Here is a 27,230-nt window from a genome sequence, read left to right as displayed (position 1 = left end):
GCCATCCATGGGATTTTCCAGGCAAGAATACTGGAGTGGGGTGCCATCGCCTTCTCCACTTGCTTTCTAGAATTTTTAAATTCCGCAGAGTTGGACACGCCTGAGCAACTTTCACTTTCACAAGGGCTATATTGAAGGAAAAAAATTCAGCATTTCTAGCCCTAGATCCATTTCCCATCCTGCAAGAACAACCACTCTAAGGAATTTACACATTACACATAAGCAAAATTTATTAAGTATCATCTCTGTTTGAATCACATCCTGTTCTAAATTGAAAAGAGTGTTAAAACATTTATTCCCAAGTACTTCCCTGGCAGTCCAGTGGTTAAGACTTCGTCTCTCAATGAGGGGCTGTGAGTTCAAATCCTGGTCGGGGACCTACGATCCAACGTGCCGCATGGCCCAAAAAACCAAAACGTAAAACAGAAGCAAAATTGTAACAAATTCAATAAAGACTTAATATTAAAGCAAAACAAAAACCCGTGCTTATTTCCGAGTGTCTTCTGTGAGACAGTGCATAAAAGTAAGGATTTCTGGCTCAAAGATCAGACTCAGTGATCTCCAGGAGGCAGGGTGAGTAATATCCTCTAATTACAGTGTTGCAACGCTACCCAGAACATCCATGTCAAAAGGGACACTGCAGATGTGGTGAAATTAAGGGTCTTGGGTGGGGGCTTATCGCAGGTTGTCACGGGCTGGGGGGGCGGGCAATGTAGTCACGTGTTCTTTTTTTAAATACAATTTTATTTTTATTTATTTATTCATTTGGTTGCTGCTCACAGGCTTAGCTGCTTTGCAGCCTGTGGGATCTTAGTTCCCTGACTGGGCATTGAACACACATCCCCTGAATCCCAGGGCAGATTCTTAACCCCTGGACCACCGGCAAGTTCCCAAAAGTGTTCGTTAAAAAGGAATCGGGAGGGTGGGGGTGTGTGAGGCAAGAAGGGAGGAGGGAAGCAGAGGTCAGAGAGGAGAAGAGGCGCTCCCCTCCTGGGTCTGGAGGACGGAGCTCCACGACAGGGAGCACAGGCAGAGTCTAGAAGCTCGAAAAGGCAAGAACACCAACGGGAAAGTAGCAAGTAGTGCAGGCTTGGGGACAGGGTTTAGACTTCTGCTCTCTAGAACTGAAAGAGAATTCACATTGGGCTGCTCTCGTCCACGGTGCCTCTGGTATGTTGTTCAGGTTCGACAGGAAGCGAGTACACTGCTGCATCGGATGGGTGACCCAGCCAGGGCCCTGGAACCGCCACCCCCACAAGTGAGCACAGTGCTTTGATGCCAGCGGAGGGTCATCGGCACTTGTCAGTCCACTGGGGCGGGGGCTCATCTGACTTCTCTGAGGGACCCCCCCCCACCTCCCCCCTCCCCGGCTGCACCAGGCTTCAGCCAACAGGACGACCATGACCAGGAGAAGCAGGGCAGCCAGGCTCAGGCGGACTTGAGTCTCCACGGAAGGATGCCAAGCCGTAGGCGCTGAGAGAGAGGAGGTAGAAGGGCCGATTCCCATTGGTGGTTGTTGATTAGTCACTCAGCTGTGTCCTTGTGACCCCATGGACTGTGGCCCACCAGGCTCCTCCATCCATGGGATTTCCCAGGCAAGGATATTGAGTGAGTTTCCATGCCCTTCTCCAGTGCATCTTCCTGACCTGGGAATTGAACGTGGGTCTCCTACTTGGCAGGTAAATTCTTTACCACTAGCTACCAGGGAAGCTGTCCATGCCTCTAAAGGACCCTAAAACTCAAGCTCATTTCTGCAGACCTCTGGACCTGGTGGGAAGCCCGCCCAGCCCACTCCCTCGGGGTAAGCATTAAACACCTTACTTTCCTCCTGTCATTATGGGCGCTGTGCTGATACTGGACTTCTGGAGTCAAGAAAGACAGGACTGGGGTGCTGGAGGCTGCCAGTCCCTGCCCAGAGCCTGGCCTGCTTCTCGCTCGGTATCTCCTGTGATGTGACCATTCCCCAGCAGCAGACACTCTGGCCTCTGTTACCCATGGGCTCCTGAGTGGGTCTCTACGTCTGGGTCTTGGCCCAGGGCTGGTTCCTCTGTGTGTCCTGCACTCTCTACAAGGATCACCCCCCTGATTTCATCCCAGTGTTTGTTAAAAATACACCCATGAGGGACTTGCTTGTTGAGACCTCCTCTAAATCACTAGCCCCTTCTGTCAGTCTTGTTCTGTTACATTGTGTGACTCTGTTTTTCCCAACCAGTCATTATGTGACACATTTTTATTCTAACAAAAATGAAAATACATATAACACATGTATTAATATAGTCTATGTAAATATTTTTCTGCAAAGCATATATGATATTTAATAATAGTTACATACATATAAAATACATATATATACATGGAGTTCCTTGTAGCTCAAACAGTAAAGAATCTGCCTGCTATGCAGGAGACCAGGGTTCAATCCCTGGGTCAGGAAGATCCTCTGGAGAAGGGAATGGCAACCCACTCCAGTGTTCTTGCCTGGGAAATCCCATGGACAGAGGAGCCTGGTGGGCTACAGTTTGTGGGGTCACAGAGTTGGACACGACTGAGCAACTAACACACACGTATATCCATATAATATATAACATATACATTTGCATCCATGCGGTTAACACTCCAGGTCAGAGAGAAAGGAACACAGAATCTCTTCTCAGTTTTCCACCTAAACTCAGTTACTCACCAGTTGAATGTCTGGGCTGTGTGAGGCTGGGAGAGTCAGTAGTTCCTGAAAACAGAGGTGAAGTGGGAGAGGTCTTCCTTATTTCTGCTGTCAGGCTCTCACCTCCCAGAGTCCCAGGGACCCACATGGCCCATCCCCGGCCTGTCCCTCAGAGATGTGTGTCTAAGCCGATGGCACTCACACACGCCCCCCTCTTGCGATCCTCTTCCCCAGCCAGTGCTTTAACCGCACACAGTCAGCCCCCAAGGCGGGGAGCAGGTGGGTGGACTGGGCTTCTTCCTCACCTTCGACCTGAAGCTGCAGTGGGTCACTGGGCTGAGACCACACGTAGGGATATTCGCGGAAGGCACCGTAGCATCTGTAGGTCCCCGCCTGTGTGGAGGAGACTGGATTCAAGAGGAAGATGGTCTGGCGTCCTCCGTCGTGGGGGACGGAGCTTTGGTTCTGGGTGACGTGATCTCCATCTTCTTTGGTGAGGATAAATACATCATGGTTGATTTTGGAGACACACTGCAACTTCACAGTCTCCCCTGGAGCCACCACTGTGCCAGCCATGCTGGAGAGGGAGGGCTTGGAAAAAGCTCCTGAGAAAGAAAGAAGTTCAGTGATTAAGGGAAGGGTCACATAGGCACTGTCCCTTTTTGTCCCTGGGATCAGACGTGGCTCTGGTCTCTCTCCCGTCCTCACCCCGCTCACCCTTGAGGAAGTCTTTCTGCATCATCCCTGAGACCTCCCCAAGGACAAGGCTTGGTCCTCCTGCTTCCTGTCCCCGAAGCCTGGTCCTTCCCTCGGCAGAGGGTTCAGTCCCAGCTCTGCTGCCTCTGTGCCCCCCTCACCGGTCATCACCAGCTGCAGGGGGTCACTGAACTGGGACCAGCGGCCTCCTCTCTGATAGGAGCAGTGGTACAGCCCTGTCTTGTCTGTAGTAACCTCTGTGAAATTCAAAGCGTTGGTCTTTCTGGACGTGATCTCTTCCTCTTCGTACATGGGCTCAGGACTTCCCACTCTTGATATCCTGTACCCCTCAGCTTGTTTAGGTCCTTGACACAGGAGGGTCACAGGACTCTTAGCTGGAACTGTGGATCCAGGCAGAGCTGTGATATGAGGCGGGGGGAGATTTCCTAGAACATAGGGAACAGGTAATAGACACACAAGCGTTTCTCCCTCCACCCTTCTGTTTCTCCCCCTCTTACAGCCCCCGCTGTAAAGTCTGAGTCCCCTCTTTCCAGCGGCCAAGAGACCTGATACCTGGCTTAAACCCTGCTGCGTTGTCAGGAGTATCACACAGAACACTCACCCTTCTGTGCCCAAGTGCTCTGGCTCAAACACAACCCTAGAAAGAAACACTCGGTGAGAACAGCCTAGGCTTAAAGAACCACCAGCCCTGCCCTCCTTAGCCGTCTATTTGTACCTAACCCTCTGTCCCCGACTGACCAAGACAGAGCAGCGAGGGAGGAACCATGGACATGATCCCGCCTTCAGGCTGCCCACTGGCCTCAGCCCTGCTCCTCTGATGAAGGGCACACTGCTCTGTCCAGTAACCCACACTTACAGGAAGCTGTGCAGTTGTTTTCGGTTCTCAGCCCTGTAGTGAAGGCAGTTCACATCCTTTTCCTCCTGGGTTGGGAGTGGGGCATACAGATGTAGCTGACACCATGAAGACACTGAACTGAACTTCTCCTCTGTGGGCATACTGGGTCATGGCTGGGCGGAGAGACCCATCGTGTCGGGGTTGAAACTTCAGAGGCCAGTGGCTCAGGAGGGCTTCCCTCAGGACTGAGGAGACGACTGAAGGTTCCAACTCAGAGCAAGAGGTTGTTGTTGTTGTTCACACTCAGTCGTGTCTGACTCTTAGAGACCCCATGGGCTGCAGCATGCCAGGCCTCCCTGTCCATCACTGTCTCCCAGAGTTTGCTCCCACTGGTGTCCATTGCAGTTAGACAGGGCTTTCTTTCTTCTGATACTGTGGGGAATACACATATCCACGTCTATCTATCATTATCTGTCATTTTATTGTCTACTTATTTATCATCTATCAATCATGCATTTATTATCTATTGATCATTTATTATCATCTACCTGCTGCTCCCGCTGCTAAGTTGTTTCAGTCATGTCTGACTCTGTGCGACCCCATAGACGGCAGCCCACCAGGCTCCCCCGTCCCTGGGATTCTCCTGGCAAGAACGCTAGAGTGGGCTGCCATTTCCTTCTCCAATGCATGAGAGTGAAAAGTGAAAGTGAAGTCGCTCAGTCATGTCCAACCCTCAGCGACCCCATGGACTGCAGCCTACCAGGCTCCTCCATCCAGGGGTTTTCCAGGCAAGAGTACTGGAGTTGGGTACCATCATCTTCTCCACTTGCTTTCTAGAATTTTTAAATTCTACAAAGAGTCAGACACGCCTGAGTGACTTTTCCTTTCACAAGGGCTATATTGAAGGAAAAAAATCAGCATTTCTGGCCCTAGACCCATTTGCCACCCAGCAAGAACAACCACTGTAAGGAATGTACACATTACACATAAGCAAAGTTTATTAAGTATCATCTCTGTTTGAATCACATCCTGTTCTAAATTGAAAAGAGTGTTAAACATTTATTCCCAGGTACTTCCCTGGCAGTCCAGTGGTTAAGACTTTGTCTCCCAATGAGGAGGCTGTGGGTTCAATCCCTGGTAGGGGACCTACAATCCAACATACTTCGTGGCCAAAAAACCAAAGTATAAAACAGAAGCAAAATTGTAACAAATTCAATAAAGACTTAAATATTAAAGCAAAACAAAAAACGTGCTTGTTTCAAAGTCTCTCCTGTGAGACAGTGCATAAAAGCAAGGATTTCTGGCTCAAAGATCAGACTCAGTGATCTCCAGGAGGCAGGGTGAGTAATAGCCCTCTAATTATAGTTTTGCAAAGCTACCCAGAACCTCCATGTCAAAAGGGACACTGCCCCACTCCAGTACTCTTGCCTGGAGAATCCCATAGATGGAGGAGCCTGGTAGGCTGCAGTCCATGGGGTCGCAAAGAGTCAGACATGACTGAGCAACTTCTCTTTCACTTTTCACTATCATGCATTGGAGAAGGAATGGCAACCCACTCCAGTGCTCTTGCCTAGAGAATCCCAGGGATGGGAAAGTCTGGTGGGCTGCCGTCTATGGGGTCACACAGAGTCGAACACGACTGAAGTGACTTAGCAGCAGCAGCAGCAGATGTGGTGAAATTAAGGGTCTTGGGTGGGAGCTTATCGCAGGTTGTCACGGGCGGGGGGTGCCCAACGTAGTCATGGGTCTTTTTTAAATATAATTTTAGTTTTATTTATTGATTCATTTGGTTGCTGCTCACAGGCTTAGCAGCTTTGCAGCCTGAGGGATCTTAGTTCCCTCTCTGGGTATCAAACACATCCCCTGCGTTGCAGGGCAGATTCTTAACCACTGGACCCCCATAAGTGTTCGTCAAGAGGGAACCAGGAGGGTGGGGGTGTGTGAGGCAAGAAGGGAGGAAGGAAGCAGAGGTCAGAAAGGAGAAGAGGCGCTCCCCTCCTGAGTCTGGAGGACGGAGCTCCACGACAGGGAGCACAGGCAGAGTCTAGAAGCTCGAAAAGGCAAGAACACCAACGGGAAAAGTAGCAAGTAGTGCAGGCTTGGGGACAGGGTTTAGACTTCTGCTCTCTAGAACTGAAAGAGAATTCACAGTGGGCTGCTCTCATCCACGGTGCCTCTGGTACGTTGTTCAGGTTCGACAGGAAGCGAGTACACTGCTGCATCGGATGGGTGACCCAGCCAGGGTCCTGGAACCGCCACCCCCACAGGTGAGCACAGTGCTTTGATGCCAGCGGAGGGTCATTGGTGCTTGTCAGTCCACTGGGGTGGGGGCTCATCTGACTTCACTGAGGAACTCCCCCCCCATCCCCGGCTGCACCAGGCTTCAGCCAACAGGACGACCATGACCAGGAGAAGCAGGGCAGCCAGGCTCAGGCGGACTTGAGTCTCCACGGAAGGATGCCACGCTGTAGGCGCTGAGAGAGAAGAGGTAGAAGGGCCGATTCCCGTTGGTGCTTGTTGATTAGTCACTCAGCTGTGTCCTTGTGACCCCATGGACTGTGGCCCACCAGGCTCCTCTATCCATGGGATTTCCCAGGCAAGAGTATTGAGTGAGTTGCCATGCCCTTCTCCAGGGCATCTTCCTGACCTGGGGATTGAACCTGGGTCTCCTACTTGGCAGGTAAATTCTTTACCAGTGAGCTCCCAGGGAAGCTGTCAATGCCTCTAAAGGACCCTAAAACTCAAGCTCATTTCTGCAGACCTCTGGACCTGGTGGGAAGCCTGCCCAGCCCACTCCCTCGGGGTAAGCATTAAACACCTTTCTTTCCTCCTGTCATTATGGGCGCTGTGCTGATACTGGACTTCTGGAGTCAAGAAAGACAGGACTGGGGTGCTGGAGGCTGCCAGTCCCTGCCCAGAGCCTGACCTGCTTCTCGCTCGGTATCTCCTGTGATTTGACCATTCCCCAGCAGCAGACACTCTGGCCTCTGTTACCCATGGGCTCCTGAGTGGGTCTCTACGTCTGGGTCTTGGCCCAGGGCTGGTTCCTCTGTGTGTCCTGCACTCTCTACAAGGATCACCCCTCTGATTTCATCCCAGTGTTTGTTAAAAATACACCCATGAGGGACTTGCTTGTTGAGACCTCTTCTAAACCACTAGCCCCTTCTGTCAGTCTTGTTCTGTTACACTGTGTGACTCTGTTTTTCCCAATCAGTCATTATGTGACACATTTTTATTCTAACAAAAATGAAAATACATATAACACATGTATTAATATAGTGTATATAAATATTTTTCTGCAAAGCATATATGATATTTAATAATAGTTACATACATATAAAATACATATATATACATGGAGTTCCTTGTAGCTCAAACAGTAAAGAATCTGCCTGCTATGCAGGAGACCAGGGTTCAATCCCTGGGTCAGGAAGATCCTCTGGAGAAGGGAATGGCAACACACTCCAGTGTTCTTTCCTGGGAAATCCCATGGACAGAGGAGCCTGGTGGGCTACAGTTTGTGGGGTCACAGAGTCGGACACGACTGAGTAACTAACACACACGTATATCCATATAATATATAACATATACATCTGCATCCATGCGGTTAACACTCCAGGTCAGAGAGAAGGGAACACAGAATCTCTTTTCAGTTTTCCACCTAAACTCACTCACCAGTTGAACCTCTGGGCTGTGTGCTGCTGGGAGAGTCAGTAGTTCCCGGAAACAGAGGTGAGGTGGGAGAGGTCTTCCTTATTTCCGCCCAGTTAGGCTCTCACCTCCCAGAGTCCCAGGGACCCACATGGCCTGTCCCCGGCCCATCCCTCAGAGATGTGTGTCTAAGCCGATGGTGCTCACACACCCTCCCTCTTGTAGTCCTCTTCCCCAGCCAGTGCTTTAACCGCACACAGTCAGCCCCCAGGGCGGGGAGAAGGTGGGTGGACTGGGCTTCTTCCTCACCTTCGACCTGAAGCTGCAGTGGGTCACTGGGCTGAGACCACACGTAGGGGTTGTCGTGGAAGGCACCGTAGCATCTGTAGGTCCCCGCCTGTGTGGAGGAGACTGGATTCAAGAGGAAGATGGTCTGGTGTCCTCCGTCCTGGGGGACGGAGCTTTGGTTCTGGGTGACGTGATCTCCATCTTCTTTTGTGAGGATAAATACATCATGGTTGATTTTGGAGACACACTGCAACTTCACATTCTCCCCTGGAGCCACCACTGTGCCAGCCATGCTGGAGAGGGAGGGCTTGTCATAAGCTCCTGAGAAAGAAGGAAGTTCAGCGATGAAGGGAAGGGTCACATAGGCACTGTCCCTTTTTGTCCCCTGGGAGCAGACGTGGCTCTGGTCTCTCTCCCCTCCTCGTCCCCTCCCCCTTGAGGAAGTCTCTCGGCATCATCCCTGAGACCTCCCCAAGGACAAGGCTTGGTCCTCCTGCTTCCTGTCCCCGAAGCCTGGTCCTTCCTTTGGCAGAGGGGTCAGTCCCAGCTCCGCTGCCTCTGTGGCCCCCTCACCCGTCATCACCAGCTGCAGGGGGTCACTGAACTGGGACCAGCGGCCTCCTCTCTGATAGGAGCAGTGGTACAGCCCTGTCTTCTCAAATGTCATCTCTGTGATACTCAAAGCGTTGGTCTTCCTGGACGTGATCTGTTCCTCTTTGTCCATGGGCTCAGGACTTCCCACTCTTGATATCCTGTACCCCTCAGCTTGTTTAGGTCCTTGACACAGGAGGGTCACAGGACTCTTCCATGGAACTGTGGATCCAGGCAGAGCTGTGATATGAGGCGGGGGGAGATTTCCTAGAACACAGGGAACAGGTAATAGACACACAAGCGTTTCTCCCTCCACCCTTCTGTTTCTCCCCCTCTTACAGCCCCCACTCTAAAGTCTGAGTCCCCTCTTTCCAGCGGCCAAGAGACCTGATACCTGGCTTAAACCCTGCTGCGTTGTCAGGAGTATCACACAGAACACTCACCCTTCTGTGCCCAAGTGCTCTGGCTCAGACACAACCCTAGAAAGAAACACCCGGTGAGAACAGCCCCGCCTTAAAGAACCACCAGCCCTGCCCTCTTTAGCCGTCTATTTGTACCTAACCCTCTCTCCCCAACTGACCAAGACAGAGCAGTGAGGGAGGAACCATGGACATGATCCCGCGTTCAGGCTGCCCACCAGCCTCAGCCCTGCTCCTCTGATGAAGGGCACACTGCTCTATCGAGTGACCCACAATTACAGGAAGCTGTGCAGTTGCTTTCGGTTCTCAGCCCTGTAGTGAAGGCAGTTCACATCCTCTTCCTCTTGGGTTGGGAGTGGGGCATACAGACGTAGCTGACACCATGAAGACACTGAACTGAACTTCTCCTCTGTGGGCATACTGGGTCATGGCTGGGCGGAGAGACCCATCGTGTCGGGGTTGAAACTTCAGAGGCCTGTGGCTCAGGAGGGCTTCCCTCAGGACTGAGGAGACGACTGAAGGTTCCAACTCAGAGCAAGAGGTTGTTGTTGTTGTTCACACTCAGTCGTGTCTGACTCTTAGAGACCCCATGGGCTGCAGCATGCCAGGCTTCCCTGTCCATCACTGTCTCCCAGAGTTTGCTCCCACTGGTGTCCATTGTGGTTAGACAGGGCTTTCTTTCTTCTGATACTGTGGGGAATACACATATCCACGTCTATCTATCATTATCTGTCATTTTATTGTCTACTTATTTATCATCTATCAATCATGCATTTATTATCTATTAATCATTTATTATCATCTACCTGCTGCTCCCGCTGCTAAGTCGCTTCAGTCATGTCCGACTCTGTGTGACCCATAGACGGCAGCCCACCAGGCTCCCCCGTCCCTGGGATTCTCCAGGCAAGAACACTAGAGTGGGCTGCCATTTCCTTCTCCAATGCATGAGAGTGAAAAGTGAAAGTGAAGTCGCTCAGTCATGTCCAACCCTCAGCGACCCCATGGACTGCAGCCTACCAGGCTCCTCCATCCAGGGGTTTTCAAGGCAAGAGTACTGGAGTGGGGTACCATCGTCTTCTCCACTTGCTTTCTAGAATTTTTAAATTCTACAAAGAGTCAGACACGCCTGAGTGACTTTTACTTTCACAAGGGCTATATTGAAGGAAAAAAAAATCAGCATTTCTAACCCTAGACCCATTTGCCACCCAGCAAGAACAACCACTCTACGGAATGTACACATTACACATAAGCAAAGTTTATTAAGTATCATCTCTGTTTGAATCACATCCTGTTCTAAATTGAAAAGAGTGTTAAACATTTATTCCCAGGTACTTCCCTGGCAGTCCAGTGGTTAAGACTTTGTCTCCCAATTCAGGGGCTGTGGGTTCAATCCCTGGTCGGGGACCTACGATCCAACATACTTCTGGCCAAAAAACCAAAACGTAAAACAGAAGCAAAATTGTAACAAATTCAATAAAGACTTAAATATTAAAGCAAAACAAAAAACCTGCTTGTTTCAAAGTCTCTCCTGTGAGACAGTGCATAAAAGCAAGGATTTCTGGCTCAAAGATCAGATTCAGTGATCTCCAGGAGGCAGGGTGAGTAACAGCCTTCTAACGATAGTTTTGCAGAGCTACCCAGAACCTCCATGTCAAAAGGGACACTGCCCCACTCCAGTACTCTTGCCTGGAAAATCCCATGGATGAAGGAGCCTGGTAGGCTTCAGTCCATGGGGTCGCTATGAGTCAGACATGACTGAGTGACTTCCCTTTCACTTTTCACTTTCATGCATTGGAGAAGGAAATGGCAACCCACTCCAGTGTTCTTGCCTGGAGAATCCCAGGGACGGGAAAGTCTGGTGGGCTGCCGTCTATGGGGTCACACAGAGTCGAACACAACTGAAGTGACTTAGCAGCAGCAGCAGCAGCAGCAGATGTGGTGAAATTAAGGGTCTTGGGTGGGAGCTTATCGCAGGTTGTCATGGGCAGGGGGTGGTGCCCCATGTAGTCACGGGTCTTTTTAAAATATAATTTTGTTTTTATTTATTTATTCATTTGGTTGCTGCTCACAGGCTTAGCTGCTTTGCAGCCTGTGGGATCTTAGTTCCCTGACTGGGTATCAAACACACATCCCCTGCATCCCAGGGCAGATTCTTAACCACTGGACCACCGGCAGGTCCCCATAAGTGTTCGTCAAGAGGGAAGCAGGAGGGTGGGGGTGTGTGAGGCAAGAAGGGAGGAAGGAAGCAGAGGTCAGAGAGGAGAAGAGGCGCTCCTGAAAGGTTGTTGTTGAATCACGTGAATACACCGGGATTCTTGGCCCCCAGAGGAGAAGAATTCAATCCGGGGCCAGAGACGAGGCTTGATCGCTCAGAGCTTTTGTGTAATAAAGTTTTATTAAAGTATAAAGGAGATAGAGAAAGCTTCTGACATAGGCATCAGAAGGGGGCAGAAAGAGTACCCGCTTGCTAGTGTTAATAATGAGGTTATATAATCCAAAGAATGTCTGGAGGTTGTAAAGACCTCCTCCGACCTACTCCCATAATTTACATTTTAAGATAACACTGTCCTCAGGCAAGATACATCCTTGTAAAGACCAGGTATACTCCCATAATTAACTTTTTAAAATAACAGAAGGTTGAATCCAAAGACTGTCCTTAGGCAGGATACATTATTGGTATATAATCCTAAGGAATGTGGAGAAAGAAAAAAAGTTTGTCCTTTTTTTCCTCCTTGAGAATTCCAGACCCCTCTCTCTTTGGGGACCCCTAGACTCCCTATCAACCTGCCTAGGAAATGACTCTCTCATTCCCCCCTTTTCTTTTAGGAGAATTATGTTGCCTAGGGAAAAGGGGCGTCGTTCTCGTTCCATAACTGCTTCCAAGCTGATAAGGGGCGCTGTCCCTAAATTGGTGAGGCAACATATTCTCCTAATCCTCATATTGAGGATATCTGATCCAGGGGCCCCAAATAGTAGCTGGAGGAAGCTACAGCAGTAGCAGGAGTTTGAGCAACCATTTGTAACTTAAAAGCTTTCATGCGGCTAGAAACAAATCCAGTTATACAATTACAGATGCAGGGAGCAAACAGCAAGAACAAAACAACCAGAATTATTGTAATTAAGATAGTTGTCCACCATGGGGAATTAGTTAACGTTTTCCAAAGTGAAGCAATTGAGGCTTCAGGAGTGTCCATGGCCCTAATCATCATGTTCATGTGGTTAGTAAAATGAGTAACATTCGTGCTCATATCAGGTATATATGTACAGCATTGGGTATGAATAATGGCACAAGTTCCTCCTTGTGCAGCTGTAAGAATATCTAGAGCCAATCTGTTTTGTAAAACCACCTTTCTAATTTGTGCTTGTTCAGCATTAAGAGCTGAAATAGCCTTTTGAGAATCCTGTAATGCCTGTTGAGTAAAATTAGTCAAAGCATCCACTCGTAACATAACATCTGTAGTTCCCAAAGAGGGAACAAACGCTGCAGCCAAATAATCATACCAATGAAATACAGACCTTGCCCACCGAGTTCTAAGGTGGGGTAAATTAGCAGGCTTTTCTGGAAGCTCTGAAAATATAAAGCCATGAGTAAAGGCTAGACCCAGGGTGCACCTCCCTATCCAACCAGCGGGGAGCCATGCCCATAGGTAAGAGCCACATATCCAATAAGTCCCGTTTGGAGCAAGCCAGCGCGACTGAGATATCCAGTCCCAATTCGTGCCTGGCCAGACAAAGGGAGAACCGGAACTGGGATTGGAAAACACAGGAATGATTACATTGCATGTTTCCTGAGACAAATATCCCATTTGTTTCCAATCATTGTAATTAAGTTGTTGGCTAACTTTTGGGGACGGCTCTGTTTGTTCCCAGCATATAAAGGCAGTAGATATTAAACGTCCTTTTTCAGGAGTTAGCCATGTAACTTCATCCCATATTTGATAAACGTCAGGTAAAAAGCCATTAGATCTAGACCTATTTACCTTATATGTAGCAAAATAGTCATTGAACCGAGACAATGTATAATCAAAATTAAAAGTCACATTATGTCCATAGTTAGAGTACAAAGTGTTGCACCAGTCCATTTTAGGGTTGGTAGATGTCATCAGATGACGAAGAGGCATCGCATGTGATTGTTGTCGAAGGTATTCACAGACTTGGAGAAAGTCTTTTCCTTGAAGTGGGGATGTCCACCACGGGAAGCCTTCCACTGACGAAGAGGGGAGCGCTCCGCAGACCCAGCAGTTAGACCGATTGTGGAATGCAGCATAGGAGTGAGCCCAGGACAGGAAGACATTGTCTTGAGGATCCAACGGCAGACTCAGGATATTTGGAGTCAGCAGAAGTAAGCTCACATAGGTTATCAGGCCCATCTAAAAGGTACAAAGTCAGAGCATAGAAAGTAAAGACATAAAATGAAGTCACTTAATTTTGGTCAGGGTGCCACCTCTTAACTCGAGTATGATGTACCCACGAATCAATTCCTGGCACTTTGACAGCTGTGGGAGAGGAAAGAATAACCTGGTAAGGACCTTCCCAGAGAGGCTCGAGGGATGGCCCCCCAGATCCCACTGTTTTTATGAGGACCTCGGTTCCTGGCTCAAATAGAGGCCTGCTTGACTCGGAGGCTGGGTCAGGAGTCTTCTCCCGGAGTTCTGTTAATGTCTGTTGAAAAGCTGAGAGCTGAGTTACATAATTGGTTAATTCCAAGGCTTCAGGGTCTATAACAATGTCTGTGCGTAAGAAAGGCCTTCCATAAATACATTCAAAGGGGGACAGTCCCTCTTTTTTTGGAGTAGTTCGAGCCCTCATTAAAGCTATGGGTAGGACTTTAATCCATTTGTCCTGCGTCTCTTGAGTTAATTTGCGCAGATGCCTTTTGATAATGTCATTAGCTTTTTCAACTTTTCCGGAGGATTGGGGTCTCCAGGAACAGTGTAAGTGATATTCCATTCCTAGAGCTTTAGATACCCCCTGAGTTACAGCAGCTTTAAAGGCGGAGCCATTGTCACTCTGAAGGCTCCGTGGCAGCCCAAACCTGGGGATAATTTCATGAATTAAAATCTTTATAACCTCCTTAGCCTGTTCACTACGACAGGGAAAAGCCTCAATCCATCCAGTAAAGGTATCTACCCAAACTTGTAAGCAAGAATATCCATTAGCTTTTGGCATATGAGTAAAATCAATTTCCCAATCCTCTCCAGGATACTTCCCACTTCGTTGTAATCCAGATTTTGCTAGCTTTTCAGTCTTTGGGTTATTTTTTTGACAAATCTCACACCTTTTGATAATATTCTTTAAAGTTTTCATTACATTTTTACCTTCAAACAAACGAGAAACCATTTGGTAAGTACTCTCAGCACCCAAATGAAAACTCTGATGTAAACCCTTAAGAATTTTCCACTGAGCATTTTCAGGAATTATTAATCGTCCATCCTCGGACTGTAACCATCCTTTATCAGTAATCTTTGCTCCTCGTTTCTCATATCTTTCTAATTCTTCCTCAGTATATTGTGGTCTTTCCTGTTCCACAGGACCTGTCCAGATCAAAGGCGTCTGTAGTGAAGGGGTTTCGTAAAGTGCCGCTTTTCTGGCTTGACAGTCAGCCAGATGATTACCTTCGGCTATTTTACTCCCATCCCTGCTGTGCCCTTTGCAGTGCATAACAGCTACTTCTTTAGGACAATATATAGCAGTTAAAAGTCTCTCGATCTCTCTGAAATGCTTAATAGGTTCTCCTGTTGCTGTTTTAAAGTGTCTCTCTTTCCATATTGCAGCATGAGCATGTAAAGTCAAATAAGCATACTTAGAATCTGTATAGATATTTACCCGCTGCCCTTTGCTTAACTCTAGAGCTCGGGTCAGGGCCACAAGCTCCGCTAACTGAGCACTAGTTTCCTGGGGGAGAGATTTTGCTTCTAAAACCTGTTCAGCAGTCACCACGGCGTAACCTGCTTTACGCTTTCCATCCTGAACAAAAGAACTGCCGTCTGTAAATATTTCCATGTCAGGATTGTCTAATGGGGTATCCTTTAGATCCTCCCGAGCTGCATAGTTTAAGGTTAGGAATTGAGAACAATCGTGATCAGGTGTTTCATTTTCCTTCTCAGGAAGGAAAGTGGCAGGATTTAAATTTCCACAAACTTTAAGTTTAGTTACTGGTCCTTCTAACAACAATGACTGATACTTAAGAAGCCTACTGTCTGTCATCCAAATATTAACCTTAGAATTTAAGATTCCACTCACATCATGAGAAGTCAGTACAGTAAGGTTTCGTCCATTAATTATTTTTAAAGCTTCAGGTGCTAATAAAGCCGTTGCCCCAATTACTCTTAGGCAGTGGGGCCACCCACATGCAACTACATCTAATTCTCTGCTTAGATAAGCAATAGGTTGTTGGTGAGGCCCTCGGGGTTGTGTCAAAACTCCCAATGCCACACCTTTTCTTTCAGTGACAAATTAAATTCTGACCCTGTGGGCAAGCTCAGAGCTGGAGCTTGCAGGAGAGCAGTCTGAAGAACCTTAAAAGCCTTTTGAGTTTCTGGAGACCAAACCAGTTTGTCGGTTTGGGCCTGCTGAGTTTCAGCTATAAGTTTATATAAAGGCCGGGCAAGTTCCCCCTAACCTGGAATCCAAATGCGACAGTAACCTGTGATTCCCAAAAATCCTCTCAATTGTCTTAAAGTCATAGGTAGGGGGTGATTTAGTATAGGTTTAATTCTCTCAGGGCCTATGGCCCTAGTCCCTTCTGATATGATTAGGCCCAGATATCTAACCGATTGTTGACAAAGCTGAGCCTTTTCTCTTGATGCCTTGTAACCACAGTCTGCCAGTAAGTTTAAGAAATCTTCTGAGGCTCGTGAACAAGCTTCCTCTGTCTCAGCACAGAGCAAAATATCATCTACATATTGTAACACCACTGCTTCAGAGCTATTAAAGTTTTGTAGATCCCGTGACAAACTTTGTCCGAATAAGTGAGGACTGTCACGAAATCCCTGGGGCAAAACTGTCCAGGTTAACTGAGAAGCTGGCTGCGTAGGGTCTTCAAAGGCAAATAGGAATTGACTTTCTTCCGCCAAAGGCACTGAATAGAAGGCATCCTTTAAATCAATTACTGAGAAATATTTGGCCCGTTCAGGAATTTCAGACAATAGAGTATAAGGATTAGGCACCACGGGGTGTAAAGGAACTACAGCCTCATTTATTATTCGTAAGTCTTGAACTAGTCTCCATTTACCATTCGATTTCTTTATACCCAAAATAGGAGTGTTGCAAGGACTGTTACAGGGAATTAATAGTCTCTGCTCCTTTAAATTTTCGATGATGGGTTTTAACCCTTCCTTAACTTCAGGTTTCAGTGGATACTGCTTCTTATGTGGAAATACGTGTGGGTCTTTGAGCTTAACAACTACAGGAATAGCATTTTGTGCTCGACCCACAGATTTTCCATCAGCCCATACTCTAGGATTTACATTTTGTTCAACTAAAGGGAGAGAAAGGGAGGGCTCCATGTTCATGAAAACAGAGGCATGGACCTTGCTCAGTATATCCCTTCCCAAAAGGGGTGAGGGAGATTCTGGCACGATCAGAAACTCGTGTGAAAACAGCACAGAATCCCAGTTGCAAGATAAAGAATAACTGAAATAATACCTTTTGGCTCGTCCAGACAGTCCCATTACGGAAGCGGATTGGGAAGAAAGTGGGCCAGGGACTTCAGTAAGCACAGAATAAGTTGCCCCAGTATCTAAAAGGAAATTGACGGATTGGCCCCCCACAACTATTAATACCCAGGGTTCCTCAGGTGTAATTAGGACGGGAGCTTGTGTGCGGACCCCCGGGCACCTTCAGTCCTGATTGTCTTGAGAGTCTGACCCCGGAGACCTACGCCTCTGGGGACAGTCTCTCTTCCAGTGTGGTCCTTTGCAGACCGGACATGGAGCCGGGGGCGGCTTACATGCCTGAGGGCAATCCCGCTTGAGGTGCCCCTCCTTTCCACAGCAGTAGCAAGCCCATCCCTTTTCACCTGGGCCCCTCTGGGCATTTTTCTCAGGCTGTTTAAGAACGTTTTTCATAGCCATGGCGAAGGCTTCCGCCTTTTCCTTTGTCTTTTTTGCCTTTCTTTTCCTCGTATTCCCTACCATAATAGACTGTCTGAGTCAGTTGTAACAGAGTATCTAAAGACTGATTTGGTCCATACGCCTGTTCTAATAGCTTACGGCGGATATCTGGAGCCGACTGAGTGAGAAATCTATCCTTTAAGATCACTTTTCCCTCTTCACTTTCGGGATCAATCTCAGTGAATCTGCGAAGGCCTTCTCTCAGTCTATCTAGGAATTTACCAGGAGCTTCTTTCTCCTCCTGTTCTATGTCTGCCAATTTGTCATAGTTTAAAGGCTTAGAACGCGCCTGCCTAAGTCCCTCAAGAATACATCTAACACAATGACTCTGATCCCATCTTCCTTTAGCTGTGTTGTAGTCCCAGTCTGGTTCTATAGTTGGGACCGCCTGATTCCCAGTGGGGAGGGCCGCTGTCTCGTTCTCCCTCTTCCCTACTGATTCATTACCAAGCCACTCATCTCCATAAGCAACCGCTTTTCCCAAAACTCGAGTCTTTGACTCAGGAGTCAGCGTTTGTCCCAAGATATACATCACATCCTTCCAAGTGAGGTCATAAAGCAGAGTAACACCTTTAAAAGCTCTAATATATTTTTCTGGGTCCTCTAAATAGTCTCCCAGATCCTCCTTGATTCTTTGTATTTCTTGATAAGAGAAAGGCTTATTAACTCTCACAGACTGATTATTTCTCCCGGTGGGTGTTTCATAAAGAGGCAACAACTTGTGTGGCTGTTCCTCAGTCTCTCTGGCTGCTCTGCGCATACGATCCCAGGGATAGATTGGAGAAACCTGTTTTTCCTCTTCTCTTTGTCTCCTGTCCTCCATCTCATCTCTTACTTCGATGGTCTGAGTTTCTACTGAAACCAGAGTAGTCTGAGGTCGTACTGAGACAGGAGTTGTTTGGACCTCCATGTGGGCAGTTTGAATCCCAGTTTGGAGTCCCAGGTATGGGGGCAAAGTAAGAGGACAGGAGGGAGCTGAAGGTTTCACGCCCAAATCTATACCCTTAGGACATAAGTCTGGCATATTTCGCAGAGAGAAAAAGGGCAACACATATGCTACTTCTACCCATTTCCCTTGTTCCTTACAGAACCGGTCTAATTGTAGAACAGTGTTATACTTAAGAGACCCTCCAACTGGCCACCGTTCGCCGTCCTCCAATGGATACCGTGGCCATGCAGTATCACATAGGAAGACCAGGTGTGTCTTCTTTAAGCCCTGGGGATCAAATCTATCCCAGTTTTTCAGGATACAGTTCAAAGGAGTGAGGCTGGAATTGTTAGCTCCCATCTGTAAGAGAGAAAAAAAGCGACCAGCGCCATTTTTTCTACCGGAGGCGTCCCTCCCTGCTCTAGATGGGGGTGTAGACAGACGTTACACCAAAAGCTTTTCCTTCCTGGTCGGACTTAGTCTGTCCCTTACCGACGCAGGCGCCGTACTCGTCCCTCCCGGTTCTACCACCGGGATGGGGTGGGGATGTACCAGGGGTAGACTTGATAGCATCCCTACTTGACGTCCAGCTCTTCACCCTTAACCTTGCTTGCCTCTGATGTCACCCGGGGTGAATCAGAGTAACCTTCCGGAATGCCTCCCAAGCTAAGACTACCGGGGAAACATTCGTCACCTGAGTGCCTGTGCACGACCCTGAGTATTTCCTGACCACAATAAGACCGACGTGAACATAAAACTGAGATGTTCTTTCCAAGCATCACCACACCAGTATAACACCCTCCTCTGATCCACTAAGAGCCGGCGTTACCAAAGAAAAAAAACCCATCACAGTCCCAATCTGAGTAACCTTTAACCTCAGAGATGTTCTGGGAGCTAGAGCTCCATCTAGCTTCCGAACTTTCGATTCCTAGCGAGGCTAGACACTTTCTTGACTACGAATTCAAGTTTGGGACCTAAGCCACAGTACACAGTAACAGTATAGATCACAAGTCCCTTGAAAGTCTATGATCCGATAGATTAGGTTAGTACTTCTAATTCCCAAGGAGTTATGAAATGGTCAAAGAGACCGAAAAGTTTGACCGAGAAAGGAGAGTTCGGTCCACACGCTTTGCCCATTTCTGGTCGGTTCCCGAAGGAGACATTGGGTGCCTCTTGGCATTGGCAGGTCGGTATAATGCCCCGACAGGTTTCTGCCATAAGCCCTATGAGATCACCGTGGAACCGCAGAGCAGAGCTCCTTACTTGTTTCACGCAGGGCATGCCATTCATTCACACAAGCACACGGTAGAGTTAGTAAAGCACAGCAGAAAACGTGTTCACCAAGAGATCAAAGAACTAAAGCTCCAAGCATCCTTACCTTGTCCTGAAGGATCCCGGACGAGCCCCCAAGATGAAAGGTTGTTGTTGAATCACGTGAATACACCGGGATTCTTGGCCCCCAGAGGAGAAGAATTCAATCCGGGGCCAGAGACGAGGCTTGATCGCTCAGAGCTTTTGTGTAATAAAGTTTTATTAAAGTATAAAGGAGATAGAGAAAGCTTCTGACATAGGCATCAGAAGGGGGCAGAAAGAGTACCCGCTTGCTAGTGTTAATAATGAGGTTATATAATCCAAAGAATGTCTGGAGGTTGTAAAGACCTCCTCCGACCTACTCCCATAATTTACATTTTAAGATAACACTGTCCTCAGGCAAGATACATCCTTGTAAAGACCAGGTATACTCCCATAATTAACTTTTTAAAATAACAGAAGGTTGAATCCAAAGACTGTCCTTAGGCAGGATACATAATTGGTATATAATCCTAAGGAATGTGGAGAAAGAAAAAAAGTTTGTCCTTTTTTTCCTCCTTGAGAATTCCAGACCCCTCTCTCTTTGGGGACCCCTAGACTCCCTATCAACCTGCCTAGGAAATGACTCTCTCACTCCCCTCCTGTGTCTGGAGGACGGAGCTCCACGACAGGGAGCACAGGCAGAGTCTAGAAGCTCGAAAAGGCAAGAACACCAACGGGAAAGTAGCAAGTAGTGCAGGCTTGGGGACAGGGTTTAGACTTCTGCTCTCTAGAACTGAAAGAGAATTCACAGTGGGCTGCTCTCGTCCACAGTGCCTCTGGTAAGTTGTTCAGGTTCGACAGGAAGCGAGTACACTGCTGCATCGGATGGGTGACCCAGCCAGGGCCCTGGAACCGCCACCCCCACAGGTGAGCACAGTGCTTTGATGCCAGCGGAGGGTCATCGGCGCTTGTCAGTCCACTGGGGTGGGGGCTCATCTGACTTCACTGAGGGACCCCCCCCTCCCCGGCTGCACCAGGCTTCAGCCAACAGGACGACCATGACCAGGAGAAGCAGGGCAGCCAGGCTCAGGCGGACTTGAGTCTCCACGGAAGGATGCCAAGCCGTAGGCGCTGAGTGAGAAGAGGTAGAAGGGCCGATTCCCATTGGTGGTTGTTGATTAGTCACTCAGCTGTGTCCTTGTGACCCCATGGACTATGGCCCACCAGGTTCCTCCATCCATGGGATTTCCCAGGCAAGGGTATTGAGTGAGTTGCCACGCCCTTCTCCAGGGCATCTTCCTGACCTGGGGATTAAACCTGGGTCTCCTACTTGGCAGGCAGATTCTCTACCACTGGGAGAGTCAGCTACCCACCAGGGAAGCTGTCCATGCCTCTAAAGGACCCTAAAACTCAAGCTCATTTCTGCAGATCTCTGGACCTGGTGGGAAGCCCGCCCAGCCCACTCCCTCGGGGCAAGCATTAAACACCTTTCTTTCCTCCTGTCATTATGGGCGCTGTGCTGATCCTGGGCTTCTGGGGTCAAGAAAGACAGAACAGGGGTGCTGGAGACTGCCAGTCCCTGCCCAGAGCCTGGCCTGCTCCTCGCTCGGTATCTCTTGTGATTTGACCTTTCCTGCAGCAGACACGCTGGCCTCTGTTACCCGTGGGCTCCTGAGCACGTCTCTACCTCTGTGTCTTGGCCCAGGGCTGCTTCCTCTGCCTGTCCTGCGCTCTCTACAAGGATCACCCCTCTGATTTCATCCCAGTGTCTGTTAAATATACATCCACGAGGGACTTGCTTGTTGAGACCTCTTCTAAATCACTAGCCCCTTCTGTCAGTCTTGTTCTGTTACACTGTGTGACTCTGTTTTTCCCAACCAGTCATTATGTGACACATTTTTATTCTAACAAAAATGAAAATACATATAACACATGTATTAATATAGTCTATGTAAATATTTTCTGCAAAGCATATATGATATTTAATAATAGTTACATACATATAAAATACATATATATACATGGAGTTCCTTGTAGCTCAAACAGTAAAGAATCTGCCTGCTATGTAGGAGACCAGGGTTCAATCCCTGGGTCAGGAAGATCCTCTGGAGAAGGGAATGGCAACCCACTCCAGTGTTCTTGCCTGGGAAATCCCATGGACAGAGGAGCCTGGTGGGCTACAGTTTGTGGGGTCACAGAGTCAGACACGACTGAGCAACTAACACACACGTATATCCATATAATATATAACATATACATCTGCATCCATGCGGTTAACACTCCAGGCCAGAGAGAAGGGAACACAGAATCTCTTCTCAGTTTTCCACCTAAACTCAGTTACTCACCAGTTGAATGTCTGGGCTGTGTGATGCTGGGAGAGTCAGTAGTTCCTGAAAACAGAGGTGAAGTGGGAGAGGTCTTCCTTATTTCTGCTGTCAGGCTCTCACCTCCCAGAGTCCCAGGGACCCACATGGCCCGTCCCCGGCCCGTCCCTCAGAGATGTGTGTCTAAGCCGATGGCATTCACACACGCCCCCTCTTGCGATCCTTTTCCCCAGCCAGTGCTTTAACAGCACAGAGTCAGCCCCCAGGGCGGGGAGCAGATGGGTGGACTGGGCTTCCTCCTCACCTTCGACCTGAAGCTGCAGTGGGTCACTGGGGTGAGACCACACGTAGGGATATTCGCGGAAGGCACCGTAGCATCTGTAGGTCCCCGCCTGTGTGGAGGAGACTGGATTCAAGAGGAAGATGGTCTGGCGTCCGTCGTGGGGGACGGAGCTTTGGTTCTGGGTGATAGGATCTCCATCTTCTTTGGTGAGGATAAATACATCATGGTTGATTTTGGAGAAACACTGCAATTTCACATTCTCCCCTGGAGCCACCACTGTGCCAGCCATGCTGGAGAGGGAGGGCTTGTCATAAGCTCCTGAGAAAGAAGGAAGTTCAGCGATGAAGGGAAGGGTCACATAGGCACTGTCCCTTTTTGTCCCTGGGAGCAGACGTGGATCTGGTCTCTCTCTCGTCCTCGCCCCCCTCACCCTTGAGGAAGTCTCTCGGCATCATCCCTGAGACCTCCCCAAGGACAAGGCTTGGTCCTCCCGCTTCCTGTCCCCGAATCCTGGTCTTTCCCTTGGCAGAGGGGTCAGTCCCAGCTCCGCTGCCTCTGTGTCCCCCTCACCGGTCATCACCAGCTGCAGGGGGTCACTGAACTGGGACCAGCGGCCTCCTCTCTGATAGGAGCAGTGGTACAGCCCTGTCTTCTCAAATGTCATCTCTGTGATACTCAAAGTGTTGATCTTCCTGGACGTGATCTGTTCCTCTTTGTCCATGGGCTCAGGACTTCCCACTCTTGATATCCTGTACCCCTCAGCTTGTTTAGGTCCTTGACACAGGAGGGTCACAGGACTCTTCCATGGAACTGTGGATCCAGGCAGAGCTATGATACGAGGCGGGGGGAGATTTCCTAGAACACAGGGAACAGGTAATAGACACACAAGCGTTTCTCCCTCCACCCTTCTGTTTCTCCCCCTCTTACAGCCCCTGCTCTAAAGTCTGAGTCCCCTCTTTCCAGCGGCCAAGAGACCTGATATCTGGCTTAAACCCTGCTGGGTCCTCAGGAGTATCACACAGAATACTCACCCTTCTGTGCCCAAGTGCTCTGGCTCAGACACAACCCTAGAAAGAAACAGCCGGTGAGAACAGCCCCGCCTTAAAGAACCACCAGCCCTGCCCTCCTTAGCCGTCTATTTGTACCTAACCCTCTCTCTCCGACTGACCAAGACAGAGCAGCGAGGGAGGAACCATGGACATGATCCCGAGTTCAGGCTGCCCACCGGCCTCAGCCCTGCTCCTCTGATGAAGGGCACACTGCTCTGTCGAGTGACCCACAATTACAGGAAGCTGTGCAGTTGCTTTTCGTTCTCAGCCCTGTAGTGAAGGCAGTTCACATCCTCTTCCTCCTGGGTTGGGAGTGGGGCATACAGACGTCGCTGACACCATGAAGACACTGAACTGAACTTCTCCTCTGTGGGCAAAGTGGGTCATGGTTGGAGGGAGAGAACCATGGTGTCGTGTTGAAATTTCAGTGGCCTGTGGCTCAGGAGGGCTTCCCTCAGGACTGAGGAGATGACTGAAGGTTCCAACTCAGAGCAAGAGGTTGCTGTTGTTGTTCACACTCAGTCGTGTCTGACTCTTAGAGACCCCATGGGCTGCAGCATGTCAGGCTTCCCTGTCCATCACTGTCTCCCAGAGTTTGCTCCCACTGGTGTCCATTGCGGTTAGACAAGGCTTTCTTTATTCTGATACTGTGGGGAATACACATATCCACGTCTATCTATCATTATCTGTCATTTTATTGTCTACTTATTTATCATCTATCAATCATACATTTATTATCTATTAATCATTTATTATCATCTACCTGCTGCTCCTGCTGCTAAGTCGCTTCAGTCATGTCCCACTCTGTGCAACCCCATAGACGGCAGCCCACCAGGCTCCCCCGTCCCTGGTATTCTCCTGGCAAGAACACTGGAGTGGGCTGCCATTTCCTTCTCCAATGCATGAGAGTGAAAAGTGAAAGTGAAGTCGCTCAGTTGTGTCCAACCCTTAGCGACCCCATGGACTGCAGCCTACCAGGCTCCTCCATCCATGGGGTTTTCCAGGCAAGAGTACTGGAGTTGGGTACCATCATCTTCTCCACTTGCTTTCTAGAATTTTTAAATTCTACAAAGAGTCAGACACGCCTGAGTGACTTTTCCTTTCACAAGGGCTATATTGAAGAAAAAAAAATCAGCATTTCTAGCCCTAGACTCATTTGCCACCCAGCAAGAAGAACCACTCTAAGGAATGTACACATTACACATAAGCAAAGTTTATTAAGTATCATCTCTGTTTGAATCACATCCTGTTCTAAATTGAAAAGAGTGTTAAACATTTATTCCCAGGTACTTCCCTGGCAGTCCAGTGGTTAAGACTTTGTCTCCCAATGAGGAGGCTGTGGGTTCAATCCCTGGTCGGGGACCTACGATCCAACATACTTCGTGGCCAAAAAACCAAAATATAAAACAGAAGCAAAATCGTAACAAATCCAATAAAAACTTAAATATTAAAGCAAAACAAAAAACCTGCTTGTTTCAAAGTCTCTCCTGTGAGACAGTGCATAAAAGCAAGGATTTCTGGCTCAAAGATCAGACTCAGTGATCTCCAGGAGGCAGGGTGAGTAATAGCCCTCTAATTATAGTTTTGAAAAGCTACCCAGAACCTCCATGTCAAAAGGGACACTGCCCCACTCCAGTACTCTTGCCTGGAAAATCCCATAGATGGAGGAGCCTGGTAGGCTGCAGTCCATGGGGTCGCAAAGAGTCAGACATGACTGAGCAACTTCTCTTTCACTTTTCACTTTCATGCATTGGAGAAGGAATGGCAACCCACTCCAGTGCTCTTGCCTAGAGAATCCCAGGGATGGGAGAGTTGGGTGGGCTGCCGTCTATGGGGTCACACAGAGTCAGACACGACTGAAGTGACTTAGCAGCAGCAGCAGCAGCAGCAGCAGATGTGGTGAAATTAAGGGTCTTGGGTGGGAGCTTATCGCAGGTTGTCACGGGCGGGGGGTGCCCAACGTAGTCATGGGTCTTTTTAAAATATAATTTTATTTTTATTTATTTATTCATTTGGTTGCTGCTCACAGGCTTAGCTGCTTTGCAGCCTGTGGGATCTTAGTTCCCTCTCTGGGTATCAAACACATCCCCTGCGTTGCAGGGCAGATTCTTAACCACTGGACCCCCATAAGTGTTCGTCAAGAGGGAACCAGGAGGGTGGGAGTGTGTGAGGCAAGAAGGGAGGAAGGAAGCAGAGGTCAGAAAGGAGAAGAGGCGCTCCCCTCCTGTGTCTGGAGGACGGAGCTCCACGACAGGGAGCACAGGCAGAGTCTAGAAGCTCGAAAAGGCAAGAACACCAACGGGAAAGTAGCAAGTAGTGCAGGCTTGGGGACAGGGTTTAGACTTCTGCTCTCTAGAACTGAAAGAGAATTCACAGTGGGCTGCTCTCATCCACGGTGCCTCTGGTACATTGTCTCAGGTTCGACAGGAAGCGAGTACACTGCTGCATCGGATGGGTGACCCAGCCAGGGCCTGGAACCGCCGCCCCCACAGGTGAGCACAGTGCTTTGATGCCAGCGGAGGGTCACTGGCGCTTGTCAGTCCACTGGGGAAGGGGCTCATCTGACTTCACTGAGGAACTCCCCCCCCCCACCCCCGGCTGCACCAGGCTTCAGCCAACAGGACGACCATGACCAGGAGAAGCAGGGCAGCCAGGCTCAGGCGGACTTGAGTCTCCACGGAAGGATGCCACGCTGTAGGGGCTGAGAGAGAAGAGGTAGAAGGGCCGATTCCCGTTGGTGGTTGTTGATTAGTCACTCAGCTGTGTCCTTGTGACCCCATGGACTGTGTCCCACCAGGCTCCTCCATCCATGGGATATCCCAGGCAAGGGTATTGAGTGAGTTGCCATGCCCTTCTCCAGGGCATCTTCCTGACCTGGGGATTGAACCTGGGTCTCCTACTTGGCAGGTAAATTCTTTACCAGTGAGCTACCAGGGAAGCTGTCCATGCCTCTAAAGGACGCTAAAACTCAAGCTCATTTCTGCAGACCTCTGGACCTGGTGGGAAGCCTGCCCAGCCCACTCCCTCGGGGTAAGCATTAAACACCTTTCTTTCCTCCTGTCATTATGGGCGCTGTGCTGATACTGGACTTCTGGAGTCAAGAAAGACAGGACTGGGGTGCTGGAGGCTGCCAGTCCCTGCCCAGAGCCTGGCCTGCTTCTAGCTCGGTATCTCCTGTGATTTGACCATTCCCCAGCAGCAGACACTCTGGCCTCTGTTACCCATGGGCTCCTGAGTGGGTCTCTACGTCTGGGTCCTGGCCCAGGGCTCGTTCCTCTGCATGTCCTGCACTCTCTACAAGGATTACCCCTCTGATTTCATCCCAGTGTTTGTTAAAAATAACACCCATGAGGGATTTGCTTGTTGAGCCCTCTTCTAAACCACTAGCCCCTTCTGTCAGTCTTGTTCTGTTACACTGTGTGACTCTGTTTTTCCCAATCAGTCATTATGTGACACATTTTTATTCTAACAAAAATGAGAATACATATAACACATGTATTAATATAGTCTATGTAAATATTTTTCAGCAAAGCATATATGATATTTAATAATAGTTACATACATATAAAATACATATATATACATGGAGTTCCTTGTAGCTCAAACAGTAAAGAATCTGCCTGCTATTCGGGAGACCGGGGTTCAATCCCTGGGTCAGGAAGATCCTCTGGAGAAGGGAATGGCAACCCACTCCAGTGTTCTTGCCTGGGAAATCCCATGGACAGAGGAGCCTGGTGGGCTACAGTTTGTGGGGTCACAGAGTCGGACACGACTGAGTAACTAACACACACGTATATCCATATAATATATAACATATACATCTGCATCCATGCGGTTAACACTCCAGGTCAGAGAGAAGGGAACACAGAATCTCTTTTCAGTTTTCCACCTAAACTCACTCACCAGTTGAACCTCTGGGCTGTGTGCTGCTGGGAGAGTCAGTAGTTCCCGAAAACAGAGGTGAGGTGGGAGAGGTCTTCCTTATTTCCGCCCAGTTAGGCTCTCACCTCCCAGAGTCCCAGGGACCCACATGGCCTGTCCCCGGCCCATCCCTCAGAGATGCGTGTCTAAGCTGATGGTGC

At 48.9% G+C, this 27,230-nt stretch overlaps 1 protein-coding gene across 1 annotated transcript; it reads right to left on the bottom strand.

Annotated features, from left to right (window-relative positions):
• Positions 1-209: 209 nt before the first annotated feature.
• Positions 210-23,371, bottom strand: LOC113875809 (leukocyte immunoglobulin-like receptor subfamily A member 6). Its single transcript, XM_027514481.1, has 11 exons — positions 23,268-23,371; positions 23,131-23,166; positions 22,670-22,954; positions 22,121-22,417; positions 21,838-21,882; positions 20,453-20,623; positions 9,182-9,250; positions 8,721-9,005; positions 8,169-8,468; positions 2,678-2,722; positions 210-1,473 (listed from the first exon to the last, which is right to left on the bottom strand). Exons 1-11 carry the CDS (start codon positions 23,299-23,301, stop codon positions 1,037-1,039), a joined length of 2,004 nt encoding a protein of 667 aa, XP_027370282.1. The 5' UTR covers positions 23,302-23,371; the 3' UTR covers positions 210-1,036.
• Positions 23,372-27,230: the final 3,859 nt, after the last annotated feature.

This window comes from Bos indicus x Bos taurus, chromosome 18 (genome assembly GCF_003369695.1).
Source record: "Bos indicus x Bos taurus breed Angus x Brahman F1 hybrid chromosome 18, Bos_hybrid_MaternalHap_v2.0, whole genome shotgun sequence".
NCBI lineage: Eukaryota > Metazoa > Chordata > Mammalia > Artiodactyla > Bovidae > Bos > Bos indicus x Bos taurus.
Note: the sequence above shows the minus strand (reverse complement) of the source record. Positions and strands in the feature narration are given on the sequence as shown.

Bases quoted from the DNA above. Each gene is read 5' to 3' on its own strand.
- LOC113875809 (XM_027514481.1), bottom strand. From the start codon at position 23,301: ATGTCCATGGTTCCTCCCTCGCTGCTCTGTCTTG. The intron at 9,251-20,452 runs GACCCTCCGCTG...TGGTTCTTTAAG, and splicing joins GTGGACTGACAAGCGCCGAT to GCGGGGCTGTTCTCACCGGG. The intron at 9,006-9,181 runs GTGAGTGTTCTG...CCTGTGTTCTAG, and splicing joins GAGCACTTGGGCACAGAAGG to GAAATCTCCCCCCGCCTCAT.